Here is a 19891-nt window from a genome sequence, read left to right as displayed (position 1 = left end):
AAACACAGTTTAAATGGGAAAATGCTTGGTAATGTTCAAGTATCTTTTTTTTTTTTTCAATGTAACGCTGGAAAGTTCAGTAACCAGACTGATCTTTTTAGACTTCAACCAATCATCCAGCAGTATCTGGATCCACCAAATCTGTCCGTTTGAATGATGCAGTTTGAAGGAATTCTTAGAAGGCCAAGTCAAAGAGACTGCCAATTCCCAGGAATCGTAAAACAGAAATGCTACTTCAGACCTACGCAATTTTGTTCTGGATTTAAAATTCCCTACAGCCTTTTTACGTCCCTTGTTTCAAAATTCGCAATATTGCTCTGTTTGGTACCTTGAAATGCTTATTTCCTGCCCCTCCCCCCCCCCAATAAATAAATAAATAAATTGCATCTGATTTTTAAGCTGCAATTTGATCTTCCACTTTCCCTTCTTTTTGGCATCTGGGTGAAACCAAAAAAAATTCTTGGGAAAACATCCACCTGCATAGACCCAAAAGGCCCACCGGACTACATATTACACACAAATAGGCATGGTGTCCCCGTTTTCGTTATGAGAAACTACTCCTTGGTAGACAGCTACTTAGTGTAAAATCCACTTCAAGTGGATTTCTACCACGCCGTGTGAATTTTCAGCTTTGTGTGTAAGATGTAGTTCGGCCCAAGCGTTCTCTGATTAAAATACATTCTTTCGCAAGGTTTTCCCCTCCACCTTTCTTCTTCCCTTCAAGCTTCCCATCTTCTCAAAATCCCCACAAAGTGATCTTTCAGATGATTCGAGAAATGCGTCAAGGCGAGAGCAACCACGTTAGTAAAGCAAGCGTTCATGGTAGAAGGGAAAAAGCGAATGGCCACCGCTGTAGGCCAACAACGCTGACAATCTAGCCACTTAAAAAATCCAGGACTTTTGTCGACAGCGGCGGACGCCGAACTCACAGGGAAGGGGAGATCCATCAGAACCGGACCTTTCAAGGATTTGTAGAGAGGAGTACAAGAAGCTACTTTTGTTTGAATAAACCACCGGTTCTTAAAGGCTGCGAGTCAGAAAACGCGCAGGAGGGTTTATGGATGCTGTAACGGTTCCTACGCGGAGGACTCTCCATCCAGTTGCCCTCAATTGAATTATTCCACACCTCAAGGGACTCCTAACAAGCACACAACTAACAAGCACGCATCCCTAACAAGCCAGCCTCTCGTCTTCTAGTAAAACTCTCGGAAGGCTGAAACGGCTGCTGTTCTGGATGTGAATCAAGAGGAGTTCTCAGTTCTGCTGCGGACTGAAGATTCACTGGGTTTCAAAAGTCGTTCACACTAAATAAAGCACCAGAATAAAGGTCATACAAAATCTGAGACTAGCTGTCAGGGAGAGGACAGCTCTTTGGATCCAAATGCCTGAAAGGTAACTATATACACATAACACACACGCTTAAATAGATTTAAGATATATATTCAATATCCTTTTTTCTTTTTTTTTTGCATCACAGTGTAAAATCGTTCTTCTACCCAAAAGGATTTACGGAGGAATGAAATAAGGAGGGGAGCTTGGCATACAGGAGGGAAAGCATTCAACGTTCAGGAGAAGACGGTTGCTATTTTTATAAGGAAGGATAAAGCTAAAGTGCAATTCGAGATCTGAATGTCAGTTAGATGAGCTTACTAGCAGCCATTAGGGACAGACAAAAAGCTGAAGTTGCAGTGCAACAGGTAAGAAGTACGTTAGCGTTCCCATTGTAAAGCTTCCTATATTGTTATTATTATAGTTATTGTTACTCATGCTGTCAGTGGCTCGGTATGATTCGGGTAAAATGTTCTATACATTTCCCCCCCCCCCTCTTGGAATTATTTTGGAAGGAAAAAGAAAATTGCAAACCCCCCCCCTCCCCAAAAATACAGCTCCCCTCCCCCCCCCCCAAGTTTTCACATCTCTTGAAATGGTATGCATAAAAAGTTCCCGTGGAGAAATGCTACGCACTTTTACACACGTATATAGTGGTCCTCTCTGACCCAACCCACTGACTATGGAGTGGGTGGGGTTGTTGTTTTTTAAAAAATTCCCAGATGATGTTTCTTTTACATTAACAGTTTTATTATAAAAAAATTGTGCTTAGGGACGATTCAGCCAGCAAATCACGCACGCACACCCCCTTTGAAAAAAAAACCAAAAAACTACCTTCATGCTTTCTTTCTTTCGTTCCTTTTTTTAAAACGCCAAGTTGTCACTTTTTATTCGCTTGCGAAACTTTTTTTTTTTTTTAACCACCTGCTCCAGAGGGATCGGTGACAGCTTTTTCGTACGCACTCATGCAACACAACTCGCACACAACTGCACACTTTTGGTGTGTGCTTCAGTATTGCCAAAGCCGGGGACTTGGATGATTGTGAAACTACCCTCCTCGCATCCAGTGCATTAAAACTAGGTAAAACTACATGGAACCAGCCATAAAAGAAATCCTTTTTCCCATTCCCAAGGTACAGTACCAAAAACATTTGAAACCGACATATTAAAAATAAGAGCTGCGTATTTTTCCAGCCCTTTGATCTTAAAAGACCCTGCTGTACATTCTTCGTTTTGTTTTTTTCCTTTTTAACAGGGGCAAAAATCTTTTCAGCTTCTCTTCATAATGTATCTGATTTGGATCTACAGTTTGAAGCTAGCCTTGTAAATTATTACTCAATCTCTTTTCTGACAGTTTCTCTTTTAAAGAACAAAACACAACCAAACAGACAAGCAAATCCTGGCTAGATTCAGTCACACCGGCTAACCAAATCTCTCAGCAAAACCTAGCCAAAATAATATCTAATGGGCCGCGGTATGCTTTAAAAAAAAAAAGAAAGAAAGAATAAATGAGTAGTAGAATACTGCAATCCTTCTCACCGCAAAGAGACTACAGAAATGGCTAATTAGAGGAGGGGCCTAAAATAAAAGATGTCCTCCATCCTATACATTCTCGGGACCGTCCGTGCAGGGCCGCCTTTCAAACCCTGGAGCGGACAATCGGCAATCAAACCACAAAAGGAGCAACCGAAAGCGTCGGTCAAAAGGAGAGAGAGAGAGCTACCTTAGCACAGGTGACCCGGAGGTCTGGAATTCCCCCTCCTGGAGCGCATAGAAAAAGGTTCGTCCAAAAATAACGGGTTTGCACAGATTAAAAAAAAAGAGGGGATTTGCACAGAGAGGAGGGGAAGAGGGAGGGAAGAATGCACACGCACACGCGCACACAAAAACCCCAGGGCAGAGATATTCTGGAGAGAAGGGAAGGACCGCAACATCACATCACTGGGCGGATGAGATTTTTCTCAACTCAGCTCAGCCCCATTTTGTTTTTTCTTTTCTTCTTTTTTTTCTCCCCACCCCCATGGAGTCTTTTCTTTGTTATATATATATATATAAAATATAAGCCTGTTTCCCTAGATGGGTTGTCTGTCCAAAGACAAGGAGTCCTATTGCAGTTCATTCCCAGCCGTTGTCCTTGATCATGTGAGCGAGCTCGATGATGAATTTCCCTTCTTTGTATTTCTGGCTGCTCTCAAACGCGTGTTCCTGCAAAGGGAAGAAAGCACAGCTCAGCTCTCCCCTCCGTCTCAGGGCAGGCTGGTTCATTCGCCTGCAGCTAGTCCTCGACTTCGCAACGGTCCGTTTAGCGGCCGAAGTTGCAACGGCACTGACTTGGGACCGTTTTTCGCACCGATGGCCGCATGATCGACGTTCGTAATTCTCCACAGCTGACTCGCCTTTATGACGGTTGGAAGGGCCCCTTTTGCAACCTTCTGACAAGCAAAGTCAACGGAGAAGCCAGGTTCCCTTAAACGACCGTTTTACTAATTTAACAACCGTGGCAGGGAAGGTTGTAAAAGGGGGCAAAATTCACTGAGCAACTGTCTCGCTTAGCAACAGTAATTTTGGGGGTCATAAGTGGAGGACTACCTGTACTCTCTGCCCTTCGAAACCTGGGGTTGGCCTACTTGACTAAAGGCCGTATTCCAGGATTGGAGGGGTTGCCACAAAGAGAAGGGGGTCAACTTATTTTCCAAAGCCCCAGAAGGCAGGACGAGAAACGATGGGTGGGAACTAATCAAGCGGAGAAGCAACCAGGAACGAAGGAGAAACTTCCTAACAGTGAGGACAATTAACCAGTGGAACAGCTGGCCACCAGAAGTTGTGGGTGCGCCAATTGTCTGAAATTGTATAGGGTAGAGCTCTTCAAACTTGAGAGCTTTAAGACTTGTGGACTTCCAACTCCCAGAATTCCTCCCTCAGTCATGTTAGCTCAGGGATTCTGAGAGTTGAAGTCCACAAGTCTTAAACTTGCCAAGGTTGAAGACCCTTGGTATAGGGTCTCCTACTTGAGCAAGGGGTTGGACTAGAAGACCTCCAAGGTCCCTTCCGGCTCTATTCTGACTGAAAACGGAAACTATCTAGTGCAACTGGTACTGAAGTGTGGACTGTGCCCGTTTCAGTCCTTCTCCCAACTGCCAGCTCAACCAACGGACCCAAAACTTATAAGGACTAGCAGGGATCGTGGGCTCCCTCTTTTGCATCAAGCCAACATCAACCAAGATCACTGAGGCCACGCCCAGCGCAAAGGCTTACGTATTTCCATCCGAGGGTGGTTTTGCAGTTTTCACAATAAATATCTGCTACAGCGTGCAAGCCCGTCAGGAGAACTCGCTCTTCCGCAGGTCCACAGCCCACATTCACCCTGCAAGAGACGACGGGAGAAACAGAGATGGTTTCATCGAACGTATGATGCCCGTCTACGCAGAAGTAGAAGAATAACACCGATGGCCAGGCCTTGGAGGGAAAGGTTTCCTGAGCTTGATTCGGAAGCTACGTTGAAGACAAAGGAGTTGTTTCCATCCTCCAGATCCATTGATTTACCACTTACAAAATGGGAGGTCATGCAATTGAGCGAGGGGTTAGATTAGAAGACCCCCAAGGCCCCTTCCAGCTCTATTCTGATTGAAAATTAAATTGAAATTGCTTCTTGGCATGAAATAAGTAAAAAAAAGGAGCTTAAATGCGACTCTTGCGTCACTCCAAGGGAACTGGGCAAGAATATCCATCTTCCCTGTCATTCCTTAGCATTATCCTAACAGTGTGATGTTGCTGACTGGAAGTTGTAATTCAACCTTCCTTTCATTTTCTTTTGCCTTTCTTCTTCTTCCTCCCTCTCTCCTCTCTTCCTTCCCTTCCATCATTTCTTTCTTCCCTTTTCTCATTCTTTCTTCTTCCCTCTTTTTCCTTTCCTTTCCTCTCTCTTTCTTTTTTTTCTTTTTTTTCGTTCTTTCTCCTTCCTTCCCTCCCTCCCTTCTCTCTCTCTCTCTCTCTCTCCCTCCCTCTCTCTAACTCAACCCACCCCACAACCAAGCCAGCAATACCAAAACGTTTCTCAGCGCCATGGAAAAGCGGGAAGTACTTACACGGAATTAAAGAGGTAGGCTCGTCCCTGGCTCCCCTGAAAAGACTGTAAGAAAGAGAGAGAGGGGAAATTAATCTTACTTTAAGACAAAAAAAACCCCCCAAAAATCCTGCTGTAAGATCATGTCACAATATTCCCTCCCTGCTTCAGCGGTAACTTTGAAAGGGGCATCGCCTAGAACACAGAGTAACCGAGAGTTAGGCGGCGGCATCTAATACAGACACCGATACTACGGCTCGTGGCACAAGTTTCAGGGGCAGAAAGTTTGCAGATCTTCTGGGTACATAGAAAGAATAAACTAGAGGTGCAATTTAAAAATAAAAACGGAAGAGAAAGGGAACCAACTTTCCTGTATGTTACTGCATCCCCTTCACAAACACAAAGTGACTAAAAGATGCAGGTTGGATTCCTGATATTTTTCACGCCGGGGTTTCAAATTCCTTCCTTGAGCTCAGCTACTTGGGAAACGAGTGGCAGAGGATCCGATTCCTGCGCCAGTTATCAGTTGCATTATAGTCTAGAAACCGATGATAAGGCTTTCATCTGCTAGACGTTCTTATCAAGGCACATTTCTAGAGTCTTTGAAGATGTATTTCAGGTAGTCCTCGACTTCCAACAGTTTCATTTAGTGACCGTTCAAAGTTACCAGGGCACTGAAAAAAAAAAGTGACTTCAGGACCATTTTTCACACTGAACAATTGTTGCGGCCTCCCTACGATCAAAATTTGGATGCTTGGCAATTGGTTCACACTTATGACGGTCGCAGTATCCTGGGGCTTCTCCTTTTGCAACAAGCAAAAAGAGGGAAGCCAGGTTCACTTAACAACCATGTCACTAACTCAACAACAGCAGCAATTCCCTTAACAAGAAAGTGGACAGAACCCACTTAACAAATGCCTCATTTGGCAATATATATTTTGGGCTCAATTGTGGTCATAAGTCAAGGAATACCTGAACTTGGATGCATTTTGAGCTCTTTGCTGTGATGACTAATAGGCTAAAGGGAAAACAGACCTCTGTGTGTGTGTGTGTGTGTGTGTGTGTGTGTGTGTACACAAACACACTCATGCACAGAGCAGCAGAGTTTATTTAGATTTTATTCTCATACTATCAGGAAGTCTCTTGAAAGCAGATAATACATTATGTATAGCTTAGAAGCAGTTTTAAAATGTCCAGAACGTTGCTAGTTGTCTTAGAGTTGACATACACCAGATAAAATAAATGGGATTTTAGCCAGAAGCAAGATTAGGCTTATGTCAAGCAGTATGTACTTATGTTATTATGTGGTGTACGAGGAAGATGAGTCGGACTAGTGAGACAAAGATGAAGCGTGCAACTAGGGATATTTTTTTCCAGAAATGGGATATGATGCCTAGAAGTCTGTAGAGAAGCTATATAATTTGGGATAAACACCCTTGGAATGGTGTGAGAGCTGGAATGATTTCCAGGGAAAAATTGCAGACCAGAGGAACCAGGAGCACCACTCAGGTGACTCTGAGGACACAGATAAACCTCCAAGTGGCCTCAACGATCCTCTAAAAGGATGCAAATGACCAGCTCTGTCTGCAAGGAGTATAAATCCTTCCCTTCCCCGCCATCTTCAGTCAGAACTGAAGAAGCTCCTTGGATGAGAAGCGAAACGTCTTCAAAAGAAAAAACAAGGAAGTCCAGTCACCTCTTGAAGAAAAAAAAGACCTTTGGGATATGCGGTCTAGAAGTTTCAGGTGCTACATTGTAAAATTTGCTTTTCAGAGCATTTCATGATTTTTCTTCTTTAGATATACTAATATTCTATGCATTGTCATGAGAAAAGTTCATGTAGCCGTTGTGACCAAGGTCTTTTTTTCAGTCAGAAACTCAAAGGAGTAAAGAGTTTTTAACGGTGCTAAAAGAAAAAAAATATAGAAACTTCAACTTACGGCTGCAAAATCTTCTGATTTTTAGGCTCACAAAATGGCCCTCAAATTTCTGCTGCTAAGCAAGGCAGCTGTTAAGTAAATTTTGCCGTTTTACCATCTTTCTTGCCATGCGCCCGTTTCTCTCCAGTTACCACCTTTGTAGCATCACCACAGTCACGTGATCAACCTTCAAAATTCAGCCGGCTTGGCAACCGACTCATATTTATGATGGTTGCGGTGTCCCCCGGGGACAAGTGATCCCCTTTTGCGACCTGACAAGTGAAGTCAAGGGGGAAAGCCACTTAACCCACCGTGCTGCAACTGCAGGGATTCACTTAACAATGGGGGCAAGAAAGATCGTAAAATGGGGTGAAGTTCACTCAACAGATAATGTGTCTCTCTTAGCCACAGAAATCTGGGGCCCCATTGAGGTTGTAAGTCGACTACCGGAAATGTACACCAGATCAGCTGTGATACAGTGGAACGCGTAAGTATCCCAACAGTGTAGATCAGGGGTCCCCAAACTTGGCCATTTTTAAGACTTGTGGACTTCAACTCCCAGGATTCTCCAGCCAGCATCACTTACTCTCTTGTAATCCCTTCCTCTGCAATCTCTCTCCCCTTTAGGAGATTAAGAGAGAGAGAAAAGCAGGCATGGCTGGCTGGGGAATTCTGGGAGTTGAAGTCCACAAGTCTTAAAGTGGCCAAGTTTGGGGACCCCAAACTAAACATACCATAAGATGGAAGATATTCTATAGGTTTGGTAAACTCTTTAAAGCGGAAACATTTTCTATACTCTGACAGTGGTCTCAACGCCCAGGAGACACAATCTTTGAGGACAGTTGTAACAACCACTTTGTTTAAAATGCTGGGCTCTGCTTTTGTCACAGTTTTTTTTTTTTGCATGGAAACTAATAATAATAATTAAAAAAAACCCAAACAGTGGGAAACCAAGCAGATGTGATTGTTGTCAATTTGGTACGACGAGCTTTACAGTCATAGTATGAACCATCCCCCCCAAAATGCAGGTTCTCCACTTACCGCCAAAATTTCTGTGGCGGCGGGAAACATTTTTTTAATTGAGTTTTGCCCCCCTTTTTACAGCCTTCCTAGCCATGGTTGTGGAGTGAATCTCTGCCATTGTTAACTTAGTCACATGGTTGTTAAGTTGACCTGTTGACTTTTGCTTGTCCGAAGGTCGCAAAAGGGGATCGCGTGACCTCAGGGACGCTGCAACCGCCGTAAGTACATGCCAATCGCCAAGCGTCTGAATTTTGGTCAGGTGATCATAGAAGTGTGACAAACAGTCGTAAGTCACTTTTTTCAAACTCGCAACTTCGAATGGTTGTAAGTCAAGGACTACTTGCACGGAATGAATTCCTTAGTTCCTACATGGATGGTGTCAACTCATAAAACATTTCTATGCCTGTTTTAGCAGTTGCCACAAAAAAAAAAGGGGGGGGGGAGGAAGGAAATCTGGAAGAGCAGTTTGAAAACGAAAGAATATTCCAACTCTTGTCTTTAAAAGACTGTAACAGAGCTTTTGCCTGTGAATATATTTAATTGGAGAAGGTGAATGATGACGCCCAACCTGTGAACAAGCTTAATTGGAGAATCTGACTTATGATACCCACCCAGGGGGGTGAGGGGGAAACAGGTGACGGTAAATGACGTATGTCAGAGTTGGCTTCATACAGGGCAGTGCCAGTATGTCGCCTCTAATAAATCCTTTGAAGTTTTTTGAAGTTTGGCTCAAGAGTCATGATTTAATGAGGGTGATTGCTGGAATCCTGACAGGTAGCTATGTCAATGCTAAGAAGGGAAATCTGGGCCTTACAAGGTGACTTCTCGTCTTACGGTACAACATCTCTCTCTAATACATGCAGCAGGAAGAGGTTCCAGATACACCAAGGAGAAAGAAATACACTTGTGGGGGTGAAAATAAGCTCAAGCAGACAAAGGATTATACAGAATTTTGGAGACGGGCTGCTAAGAATCTGTTCACAATATATAGAGTTCTCCGGGGGTTTCAGTTTTCAGTCTTTTCAAGTATGGATTAGGGGAAAAAGAATAAGGAGGATTTTTTTTTTTAAAAAAGTGTCATTTGGAAGCAGTGTCATTGTGGCTTCTGATATGCTTTCACTAAACAACTTAGGGTAAAACACAAAACAAATTCCAACTGCCTCTTGAAAAAGCATCTTTGGGACAACTATGACCTGGATGATTGAGTGTCTCCATAGACTTTTTTTTTTTTGGGGGGGGGGGGGTGTCCTAGTAGTAGAATACATAGAGATTACTCCTTAGCTACGTTTTATATGAGGGATTACATTTCTAACTAAGCATGGAAAAAAACAAACTAAACCACCCACCTTTAAACACTCTGTTGTTTAATGCATAATCTTCTTGGATGAAGCGGATACAAAAAACACACACACACGGCTGATTCTACTTGTGTTTCTCAAAGTTGGAAACTTTACGATGTATGGACTTCAGACCCCAGAATTCCCTACCCAGCATGCTTTGGGATGGACTTCATCTTCCAGAATTCCCCAGCCAGCATGCTTTAAGGTGTGTGGACTCCAACTCCCAGAATGCCGGCTGAGGAAGTCTGGGAATTGAAGTCCACACATCTTAAAAGTTGCCAAGTTTGAAAAAAACCACTCCGTACCTATTCGCGTTATGCCTTTTAAATTCACCGAATTCTCAGGCAGAGGATTCCAAAATGTAAGCGCCGGTCCTAACTTCCTGTTCTGGCTTAAGGGCCTTCGAACAGTTAACGGCATCACATACGAAACATGCATGAGGTCTAGCCACTTGCCTTGGAAATGAGCTCGTCGTGATTGGCCAGGTGGGCTCTGCAGTGGATACAACTGTAGGTTCGGTGACAATTTGGCAGGTACGCCTGGAACGTTTTGGATTTTGTCATTTTGACCATTTCTGTCGCTGGCTCCTCGGTCTGATCAGGGCTGGCACTTGGGAAACAATTTTGCTGAACTTGTTGACAAAAGAAACACTGGAAAATGCAGGCAAAAGCCGTCGTTGTTGTGGAGGTTGTGTGGCCCTTTCCACACAGACGCTACTGGAGAAACTGTTAAAATCCTGCAAGGGAAGGAAAACGGGTGTCAGGCGGTCAGTCCTCCACCATCCTGTCGCATGCCTAGCCACACCTTGCTTAATAAAGGGAAGGGTCTCGGGTGTGTATTTCATGCAGTCACTAGATCCTACCCCCATAAAGGATCTAAACAGATCTCTACACACCTTCCGTCAGGCCATCAGGAACCCAGCGCAGCAGAAGGCAGGATGCAAGCACACACAAAACATGAAACCGGAGGCGAGGGCCACGAATGAGCCGAGTGGAACGCTATTCAAACTCCCTTATGCCTGGGCCTGAGGCTGTCCAACCGTGGCATCTTTAAGACCTGTGGACTTCAACTCCCAGAATCGCCCAGCCAGCCCTGGAGAGTTTCTGGGAGTTGATGCCCACAGGTCTTTAAACGTTCGACGTCCCTGGGCTTGCCCGTATGTTGCAATAGCCAAGCAGGATAATCATAAAACTCTCCGGCTCGCTTGCAAAACATACTTTTTTTCCAGTGAAGTAGCAAGTGTTTTTTTTTCTTCTTCTTTTTGACTGACATGGTCTTTGACAGAGGCGGCCAAGGGGAAGGAGCACCTGTTAGAAATGGAAGGATGGAGCCCGTGATACCATTTTGCAGGTTTAGTTTAGTTTATTGTCACTGCACCTCGTACAACGAAATCAAACGCCATCTTCAGTGTACATTATGACTATGAAAATAAACACAAATACACACCCTTCACATTCTGTACATTGAATTGAAAAGCCCTGACGTTATATTAATCTTGCACTATACAGCAGAATTCAAAAGAGCTACTGCCCTGGGATAGAAGCTGTTTTTCAGCCTATTTGTCCTTGTTTTTATTATCCTGTACCGTCTACCAGGTGGTAATAGTTCAAAAAAAAAAAAAGGATTCCCAGGATGAGATGGATCTTTGAGGATGTTTTGAACTTTCTTAAGGCAGCGGGAGCTCTAAAGCTCTTCCAAAGAGGGGAGAGGACAACCAGTGATCCCCTGGGCAATGACATTCACCCTCTGGAGCCCTGTCCTATCCGCCTCCTTGCAATTGGCAAACCATACACAGATCCAGTAAGTTAAGATACTCTCTCTGGTGCAGCAGTAGAAGGACACAGGCAGGTGGTTCGTAGCGTATGGCCAATTTTTTGGGATGGTCATGGTTCCTCACCACTGTGAATGGTCATTTTTCTAATGGCCATTCAAAGTGATGCAAAAAGTGACTTACCAACACTTCTCACCCTTAAAACAGTTGCGGCGTCCCTGCAGTCACGTGATCAGAATTTGGGCGCTGGGCAACCAGCATGGATTTACAATGGTTGCAACATCCTGGGGTCACGTGATCGCAATCTGCCCCCTTCATGGCTTTCGTCAAGCAAAATTCATGGGGGGTGTTAGATTCGCTTAATGACTAAGAGGTGAAATCAGGGGTGAGCTGCTTAATGACTGCATTGTTTAGCAACAGGAGTTCTGCCCCCCAGTTGTGGTTGGGAATTGAGGATTACCTCTTCTGTGAGGTCCCTTGGTGCTCTCTGAGCTTGGGGTTTGTTTGTTTGTTTGCACATATTTCATTACCAAATGAAGTAATGTAACAGCAGAGCAGAGTTGAAAGGGACCATAGAGGTCTTCTAGCCCAACCCTCCACTCAAGCAGAAGGTCTTGTACTATGTCAGACAAGTGGCCATCCAATCCCTTTGTTAAAGACTTCCAGTGTTGGAGCAGCCACAACTTCTGGAGGCGTTTCACTGATTAATTACTTTCACTGTTAGGAAATTCCTCCTTAGTTCTAGGTTGCTTCACTCCTTGATTGGTTTCTATCCATTGTTTCTTGTCCTGCCTTCTGGGGCTTTGGAAAATGGGTGATTTGGAAAATAATCAATGCTCTTTCTGCAAGAGAACAACCAAGCTCAAAAAAGCACCAATGACCCCCAGTCGTTGTCCTCCTCTTCCTCCCCCCCTACTAGGCACTGATGATCTTACTTAGTTGGGTCATGAAACGTCTGCAAGAAAACAGCCAAGTTTTAGAGAGCATCAAAGACCCCACAGTCCTCCTCCACTCCCTTCCAGCACTGATGATGTGACTTAGCTGGGTCATGAAACATCTACAGGAAAACAACCAAGTTTTAGAGAGCATCAAAGACCCCACAGTTCAGCCATGAGCTACCAATATTTCCTGCTATCCTATGTGATTTGGGCTCAGCTCTGTTGAAAGAGAAGGTGTCTTTTGACATCACAAAGTTTATCCGAGTGCTGACCTTTGTGAGCAACCTCCTGTTATACGATTCTTCTTCGCCTTGAATTTCTAGTATAAATAAGACGTAAATTCTGAGATTTGACACTACCAGTGACATGACTGGGAGGAGAGGAAAAAAAAGACAGCCGGCGTTTTGTTATGGTGCATTCAGCCAGGGTGGTGGGAGGGAAGAGGAGGCCCTGAGAAATGGTGATGGGCTTGTCTGTTCTCCAGCTCTCCGGCACAATTACCAGGAGGCCTCCCAGAGAAAGAGTCATCAAGATCCCTGCCACTTCTCCATCCATTCTGGAAACATATCTGAGAAACCCATCTGCCACACACAAAAAATAAAGAATTAAGCCAGCGGGAAAATGGCAGCACAAGAGCAGTGATGGAGTGACAAGAGATTAAAAGCCCATCTGCGTTATCTCGTTTCAGAAGAAGGCCAAGTCCAAAGGTATGCAGGCTTTCTTGGATCCTTCCCCGCTTTCGCGCAAAATGACATACCTGCCCCAAATTGACTCGGATGGCCAGAAAATGTATAATAATGGGAAGTTTGGAGGGGTCTCTAGGCCAAGACCAGGGAGGAAGTGCCACAAGGAAGAGTTGTGACTCAGGTGAGCTTTGAAGTTGTGGTGCGGTGCGTTCACTGACAAGTCCCACTGTGTCTTAGTGGCAGAATTGAAGGGTGGTGAACAACTCCGTGCTGTAAAGCAAAAAAGAGCCCATCATTTAGGACGGACTCAGAAGCTGGAGGGGACAGCTTGATTCTGCAACGTCCAGAAATACAGGAGAGAATAGTTGCACCTCAGGTTTGAATTGTGGGGTCCTTGCTACTCTCTGAGCTTGGCTGGTTTCTTCTGCTAGCACTGATGATGTTACCCAGTTGGGTCATGAAACGTCAGCAAGAAAGCAACCACGTTTCCAGAATAGCAAGGACTCAGTAGTCAGAAATCCTACTGGGATGAATCAAGTCTATTAAATGTAAACGTAAGAATTAACTGGAGATCTATAGAAAAAGAAAGCGTCATGCAATTGTGTTTCAGGACTGGGTTATGGCCTACAGCAAGGCTGAGTGTTGGTCAACTAAGAACATTCTTTTAAGATACGCGGCCCTGGGAAGGTTTGCAAAGCAGGAAGGCGTTTGCATGTACCTGCAATTCCAAAGTTTTCCATACCACAATTTCACAATTTGTTTAGTTCAGCTACAGGACCAAACCCAATGAATTCAGCTCCAGTAAAACCGCGTAAGCCAGGAATGGCAGGTTGCTTCTAACTGCCTGACCAATGCAAATTTTCTTGAACAAAAGAGCCATCCAACAAAGCACAAGTGTGACAACAAAGCAAGGAACATGACCTAAACATTTGCAAAAAGAAAAAAGAAAAGAAAGCCATCGCAGTTAGCACTGCTTCGAAAGCGAGAGATAATTCAAGTGACTGGCTTGACTTTCTAGAAAACCTATTTTAAGCCAACCCAAGTCATTAGAATCAGTTCAGAGATCAAAAAGCTATTTAAAAAAAAAATACTTGGGAGGTGGCACTGATTTAATTTACATCAGGCGTCCCAACGAACTCGCCATTCAGGCCCCATGTGCAATTCTGCCAGCTAGCATGACATCATTTAAAGAAAACAAGAACTCTTGGTAGCCAAGCAGCAGCCAATCTTACAACACAGAGGGCTGTCTTGCTTCTGCACCCGGATGTATAAACAAATATTTAAGCACGTTACCTGCCACAAAAGCCAGATTGCCAAAATAAATCCAGCCACCCTACCCCAGCCGAGGATTGGACAGTCCTGCAAGCAACAGGCCACTCGAATTGCCCTTACTGCACACGTACCGCTCCGTCATCAACATGCATTTCACAACCGTTTAGTATTAAAGCCCCTTTTCTTTCTTTCATTGATAAAATATGCTAAGCGCAACTGGCAAGCTACCGCGGCCGCTCCAGGTGAAAATAAGAGCTATTACAATCGGGTCGGTGATCCCTTGTATGTTGGGGATTAATCAGCGGGAACTTAATATTTCATCTTTGTTAAAAGGCGCTCCGAGTTATTAAAATCAGACGTAGAAAGGATCGTTCATTGGAAGCCAAGTCATTCCCTTCTTTTATTCGTCATGACGAAGTGGCCTCTAAGGCTCCAAATGGAACCAACTAGCATTCAGGGTACACACTGACACATAGCCACGCCAGTTTCAGAGCCCGTCAAGGCAATCACAGGGCACTTCGTTCAAAACAAGCCCAAGCATTTTTCCCCGTGCAAGCACATCCCCCTGCCTCGAGAGAAGAACTGAACAATGGATCTCACCCGGGCTGCAACCCAAACAGAGCCAAGATCCCGGAACGTCAGGAGTTTCCAAAGCTATCCCTCATCGCCGGGGACTCCAAGCCAAAAGTCAGCTTGCCCCCCCTTTGATTATTTTAACCCAAGCATCTCCTCCTTCCCTGATCTTGGTGGGCAGCAGGAAACTGGGAGCCTGCAGGAGACTTTTGGCTCCTTTTTCGTAGCTGCCGCCCCGTTTTAGCAAGAGGCAGCTCGCTAAAAATAGACAAGACACCTCCAGCCTGGTTTAGACAACACAGCACCTGGGGAGGGAGGCGAACGTGCGGCAACTGAGTCCCAGACAGTGTTCAGACCTTCCTGTAGCCAGCCAGCACCTGCTGGATCCAAGTGGGAAAAAAAAATAAAAAATAAAATAACGATGATGGTAATAATAACAACACAGGCAACCGAGATGCTGCTCTTTCTACAGTGTTGACAAACAGCTACCACAGGGCTGACCTCACTGGCAGGAAGCTGCTTGGCACAGCTTGGAAGGGGCTTCGTGGTTTTTCCGATATAAAGTGAAGAAGCAGAGCTGGGGGGGAAGGAGGGGAATGGGTTGGGGGAAGTGAAGAGGCTGCTTTTGCAACCACATTATGTAAAGCGTGCCCCTCTGTTCATATCCCAGCCGGCGTGCACAACTGCATGGAGGAAAAACAAAGCAAAACAAAGGGGCTTCCGTTGCCAAACGCTTGAAAGCCGTCCAAAAACAAACCCGACCTCAAATTAAAACCATGCAAAGTGGCAAGGAGTCGAAAAGCCCAGCAACGGACGCAAAATGCAGACCGACAGCTCTCTCGGCTGCCCCCGAGGGACAGTTCCTGCCCCCCACCCCTTACCTCTGGGGCTTCCTTGCTTTGACTCTGGGGGGGGGGGGCACAGCCGCCGTCTAGAAGCCTCCGACCCGATTAGCAAGTGGACAAGGGACGGCACGTAGAAAGCGCCCCCTCCCCATCCGTCTGTCCGTGCCTTACCGTGATCGTCATAGGAACATGCACAGATCGGAGTAGTAGACCAACATTATCACTCAGGCTGCCCCCAACTGCAAACTCACAAAGGCAACGGGGCAGAGACAGGAGCAGACAGAAAGGGGTGGCTCTTCTGCTCCAGGCCACCCGCTCAACCCTCCCACACCTGTATCTCCCTGGAAAGCAGCTGGCGGGGGGGGGAAGGTGTTTAAGCCCCCCTCCCCTTTTCTGCAGGGGTACAAGAGTTCAGAGCCTCATCTGAGAAACTGGAAAGGAGACCTGATTGGGACCAGCTCTCATCTGCACCCTAAAAACCCCAGGACTGAGTTTTAAAATGTGCAACTCCGCTCGCTTTCAGAACAGGACTGGGTTTAAAAACAAAAACTGCAACTCCATCGATTGGAATCTTTTTCTTCCCAATAAACCCATTAAAGGAACAGTGTGTCTCCCGACAAAAAAAAAACAGAAAAAGGGATCCTCACCAATGAAACTCCCATTTAGAGGTGAATCAAGCAGGCCTTGCAAACCGGAATGTCCTGCCTCCAGGATAAGCCCCATCCTCAGTTCCTGACCATCCCAACTCAAACCAGGCGTGTAAATCAAAGTCCCTGGCCTCCTTTCCACTGAACCATCTTTCCTTTCACACATGGGGTGCTTTCCCTGGTCTGCGCCCGTTTCCAGAAAGGAGAAATCAGGCTTTGCCTTCCGCAGCAGGAACCACACTCCTAAGAGGCCCTTTCCAGCTGTTTCACTTGTTATTGTATATATCGCCTGTTGTGTTGCTACCGGCCTTTCTTAAGCCTCCAGTATCACAGTTCTCCCAACTGCCCTGCAATTTCCTCTCCGCAGCCTTAGAAGGTGAGACGGGGCCGGCTCTGAAGTCACCCAAGGAATTTCACAAGCCTTTCGTGAAATTTGGAGGGTTTCATTCTTAAGACCGCCGGCTCTTCCTTCCTCCTCCTCCACAAAGCGAGACTCGGGTTGTGAATTGCATCATCAGAGACCGGTGTGGGATCGCTTGGAGCCACCTGAGCCTCCAAAGGAAGGAGGGGTGTCAATATTTTTTTTAAAAAAAGCATTATGATATCATTGATTGTCGGCAAGGGTGGCTGTCCGAAAAAGATAGGCTGACGAAGCTTTTTGTGCGTGCATGTGTGAAATAAGATTTTATATTTATAATACAGTGCATTTATAATACAGCACAATACAGGGCTGTATTTATAACCCCGTGCATTTTAGAACCCCTGCCTTGTCTTTCCAGATTTATGTCTCCTTTGGGAGGTGGAAGTCTCTACGTGTGCAAGGGGGGAGCACGTTTCAAGCACACACGCATGAGCAAGAGGGCTATTAACGTCTTCCCAGGCCGTTTGGGCACCGATATTTTTGTGGTGCGCATTTAAATCAATGCCCAGAAGGTGCCAGAGATTCTCTAATGGAGAGGGCAATAATGGAAAGGCCATTCTGCGTTCAGGTGGGCTTGCACTATAAATCCCATCGCACCCAGCCAGAATATAACCCACTGGGTGCGATGGGATTTATAGCGCAGCCCACTTGAACGCAGTTCTAAATGGGTTGGTGGGTCTGGATGAAGGCAGGGGAGGATTCCAGGGTGACCCTTCCTCATCCTGGGGCCTTCCAGGTGGCACTGGGATGCCAGTCCGCCCAGCTGATTGGAAGGAGATGGGAGTTGTAGTTCCATCTCATCTAGCCTCATCTAATCGTAGTCCAATCTCATCTATCATTGCATTTGGTTTCCACAGTGATGCATTGGTGGGGTCTTTGTTGGGTGGGTAACAGCCCTGAAGATGTGAGAGAATGGGATTTGTAGTCCACCTAGAACCCACACTAGCACCCAAAATGGGGGAAATGACCTACCCAGCCGTCACAGGAATTGGTTCCCCAATCTCCAGCAAATGGAATGAGACTTGCACAGCTGTACAGACAGGCCAAGAAGAATGGGATTTGTAGTCTGAGCCATTTGAAACCCCAGCCCCATCCTCCCCATCCTTCCCAGCACCAGGTCCCCCAATCCTTAGGGAGGCACCTGCTGGGGAGAATGGGTTTTGTTGGGGAGCAGGCAAAGAGGCCAGAGGATGGGATTTGTAGTCCAAACCATAGAACTTTCAGTGGCAGGGGAATGGAACCCCAACCTCCACAATCCTGCGCTGGGCAAGATGGGATCTTTAGTCCAACCCATCAAAGAACCAACAAGGGCAAGGAAACAGGGTCCCATCTTCCTCATTCTTCCTGGCTCTGCAATCTTCAAGGAGGCAGGCTGCGGTGGACCATGGGCCTCTTAGTGGGGACCCAGCCAAGCGTTAAGAGAAGAATGGGATGTGTAGTCTATTCCACCCAGAACCAGGAGCCTAAGTCCCATCTTCCCCATCCCTCCTAGCTCTCCGATCCCCAGAGAAGCAGGCTGGGGATCATGGGCCTCCTAGCAGGGACCCACCCCCCGAGGTAAGAAGGATGGGATGTGTACTACCCAACTAGGCACGCCCCACAAAGGGGCAGGGGAAGCAAGCCCCCCATCCCCTCCCAAGGAGGCTGGGCTCTGTAGTCCAGCCCCAGCACGTCCCGCACTCTCCCTTCTCCCCTCCCCGGCAGGGGATGATGGGCCCGTCCACCCACTTACCCACCTGGGCGGGGGGGGGGCGTACCTGCGGGGGCGGGGCGGGGCTTCCCTCACGCCCCCAACGGCCGGCGGGCGAAGCTGGGTGGGGGGCGCGGCGGGGAGGAGGGGGCATAGAGAGCGCCGTGCGCCTCTCAGGTCGCCGACGCCGCCACCGCTGCGCGCTTTCTCCTCAGCCCGGGCAGCCGGCGACTCATCCCGCCGCCGCCGCCGCCGCCGCGACCGCCCGGCTGGCCTCGGGCTTTGTTTTGCTTGGGGCTTCCTCGGCCCCGCCCCCTGGGTGGGCTCGCGGCCCGGCGCATGCGCCGCAGCAGCCTGGTGGCCGTTAAGCCGAGCGAGAGGCGCGCGCCCGTCGTCCGCCGTTGCCGCGAGCGACGGCCAATCGCGGCGCAGGGGCCGACTCCGCTGGGTCTTAGAGCCCGCACGGAGCCGCCTCTGCTGAGCTGGGGGCGGGGGGCGCATATTTATGAATTTATTAACTGTTGTTGCTGTTTTCTTGTTTTGTTATTGTTATATTAATTGCATTATATTATTGTTGCTACTGTTGCTATTTTATTAATCTATTTTTATTATCAATTATCAATGTCTATCCTTATCATCATCCTCATCTTCATCATTTCCACCCTGGATGCAGGGAAGCATTCAAAGCAGCCCCTCCTTTTCTGCCACCACACTTAGCTCGCCTTGCAACTTGAGCCCCTGATGGGAGAAGGATGGCTGGGGAGGATGGGTGTTGTTGTCGTCCTCCACTGGCACGCACAGGGGGGATGGGGGCCGCTGGCTTTTCTGTCCGATCGTTGATAGCACACACGATGCTTTTACATTGTGATCTCCGGGGGTCGCGAGATCACCAGCAAAGCAGCCCCCCCGATGAATCCGCCGTAAAGCGAATCGAAAGAGATGTTCCGTCTGCGGCCTCTCTGGCTGGGGGAGGCCGATGGGAGCTGTAGTCCGGCCAGGATGCCAGAGGCTTGGTTACCCAGGAGGATCATTGGGGTGGGGTGGGCTGTCTATTGAGTTTCTAGACACTCCACCCCAAGACCCTCAAGGAGGGTCCCCGAATGGTGTCCACCGTCATCCCCAAGGATTCCTAGCTAGCTTGGCTCGGCTCTTGTGACCCAGAGACAGGCCCAGAGAGATCAGGAGAAAAGAGACACAGGAATCTCTTAAAACGTTACTGACACCTTGTGGCAGCTCCAGCAAAATATATGTTTTCCTTTGCCACATGGATTAAACTTGTTTCAAGGGCACCTGGAAAGTGTGTGTGAATCACTTAATAGAAACGGAACTAGGAGATAAAGGTATCACTGGAGGGTGAAGTTTGCGAGAGATTAA

At 46.7% G+C, this 19891-nt stretch overlaps 1 protein-coding gene across 1 annotated transcript; it reads right to left on the bottom strand.

Moving 5' to 3' along the window:
* Nucleotides 1-2057: 2057 nt before the first annotated feature.
* On the bottom strand, nt 2058-18840 carry YPEL1 (yippee like 1). Its single transcript, XM_026716188.2, has 5 exons — nt 18585-18840; nt 10130-10410; nt 5415-5458; nt 4585-4693; nt 2058-3534 (listed from the first exon to the last, which is right to left on the bottom strand). Exons 2-5 carry the CDS (start codon nt 10244-10246, stop codon nt 3445-3447), a joined length of 360 nt encoding a protein of 119 aa, XP_026571973.1. The 5' UTR covers nt 10247-10410; nt 18585-18840; the 3' UTR covers nt 2058-3444.
* Nucleotides 18841-19891: the final 1051 nt, after the last annotated feature.

Source organism: Pseudonaja textilis, chromosome 15 (genome assembly GCF_049901715.1).
Source record: "Pseudonaja textilis isolate UNSWEBS1 chromosome 15, rPseTex1.2, whole genome shotgun sequence".
Classification (NCBI taxonomy): Eukaryota; Metazoa; Chordata; class Lepidosauria; order Squamata; family Elapidae; genus Pseudonaja; species Pseudonaja textilis.
Note: the sequence above shows the minus strand (reverse complement) of the source record. Positions and strands in the feature narration are given on the sequence as shown.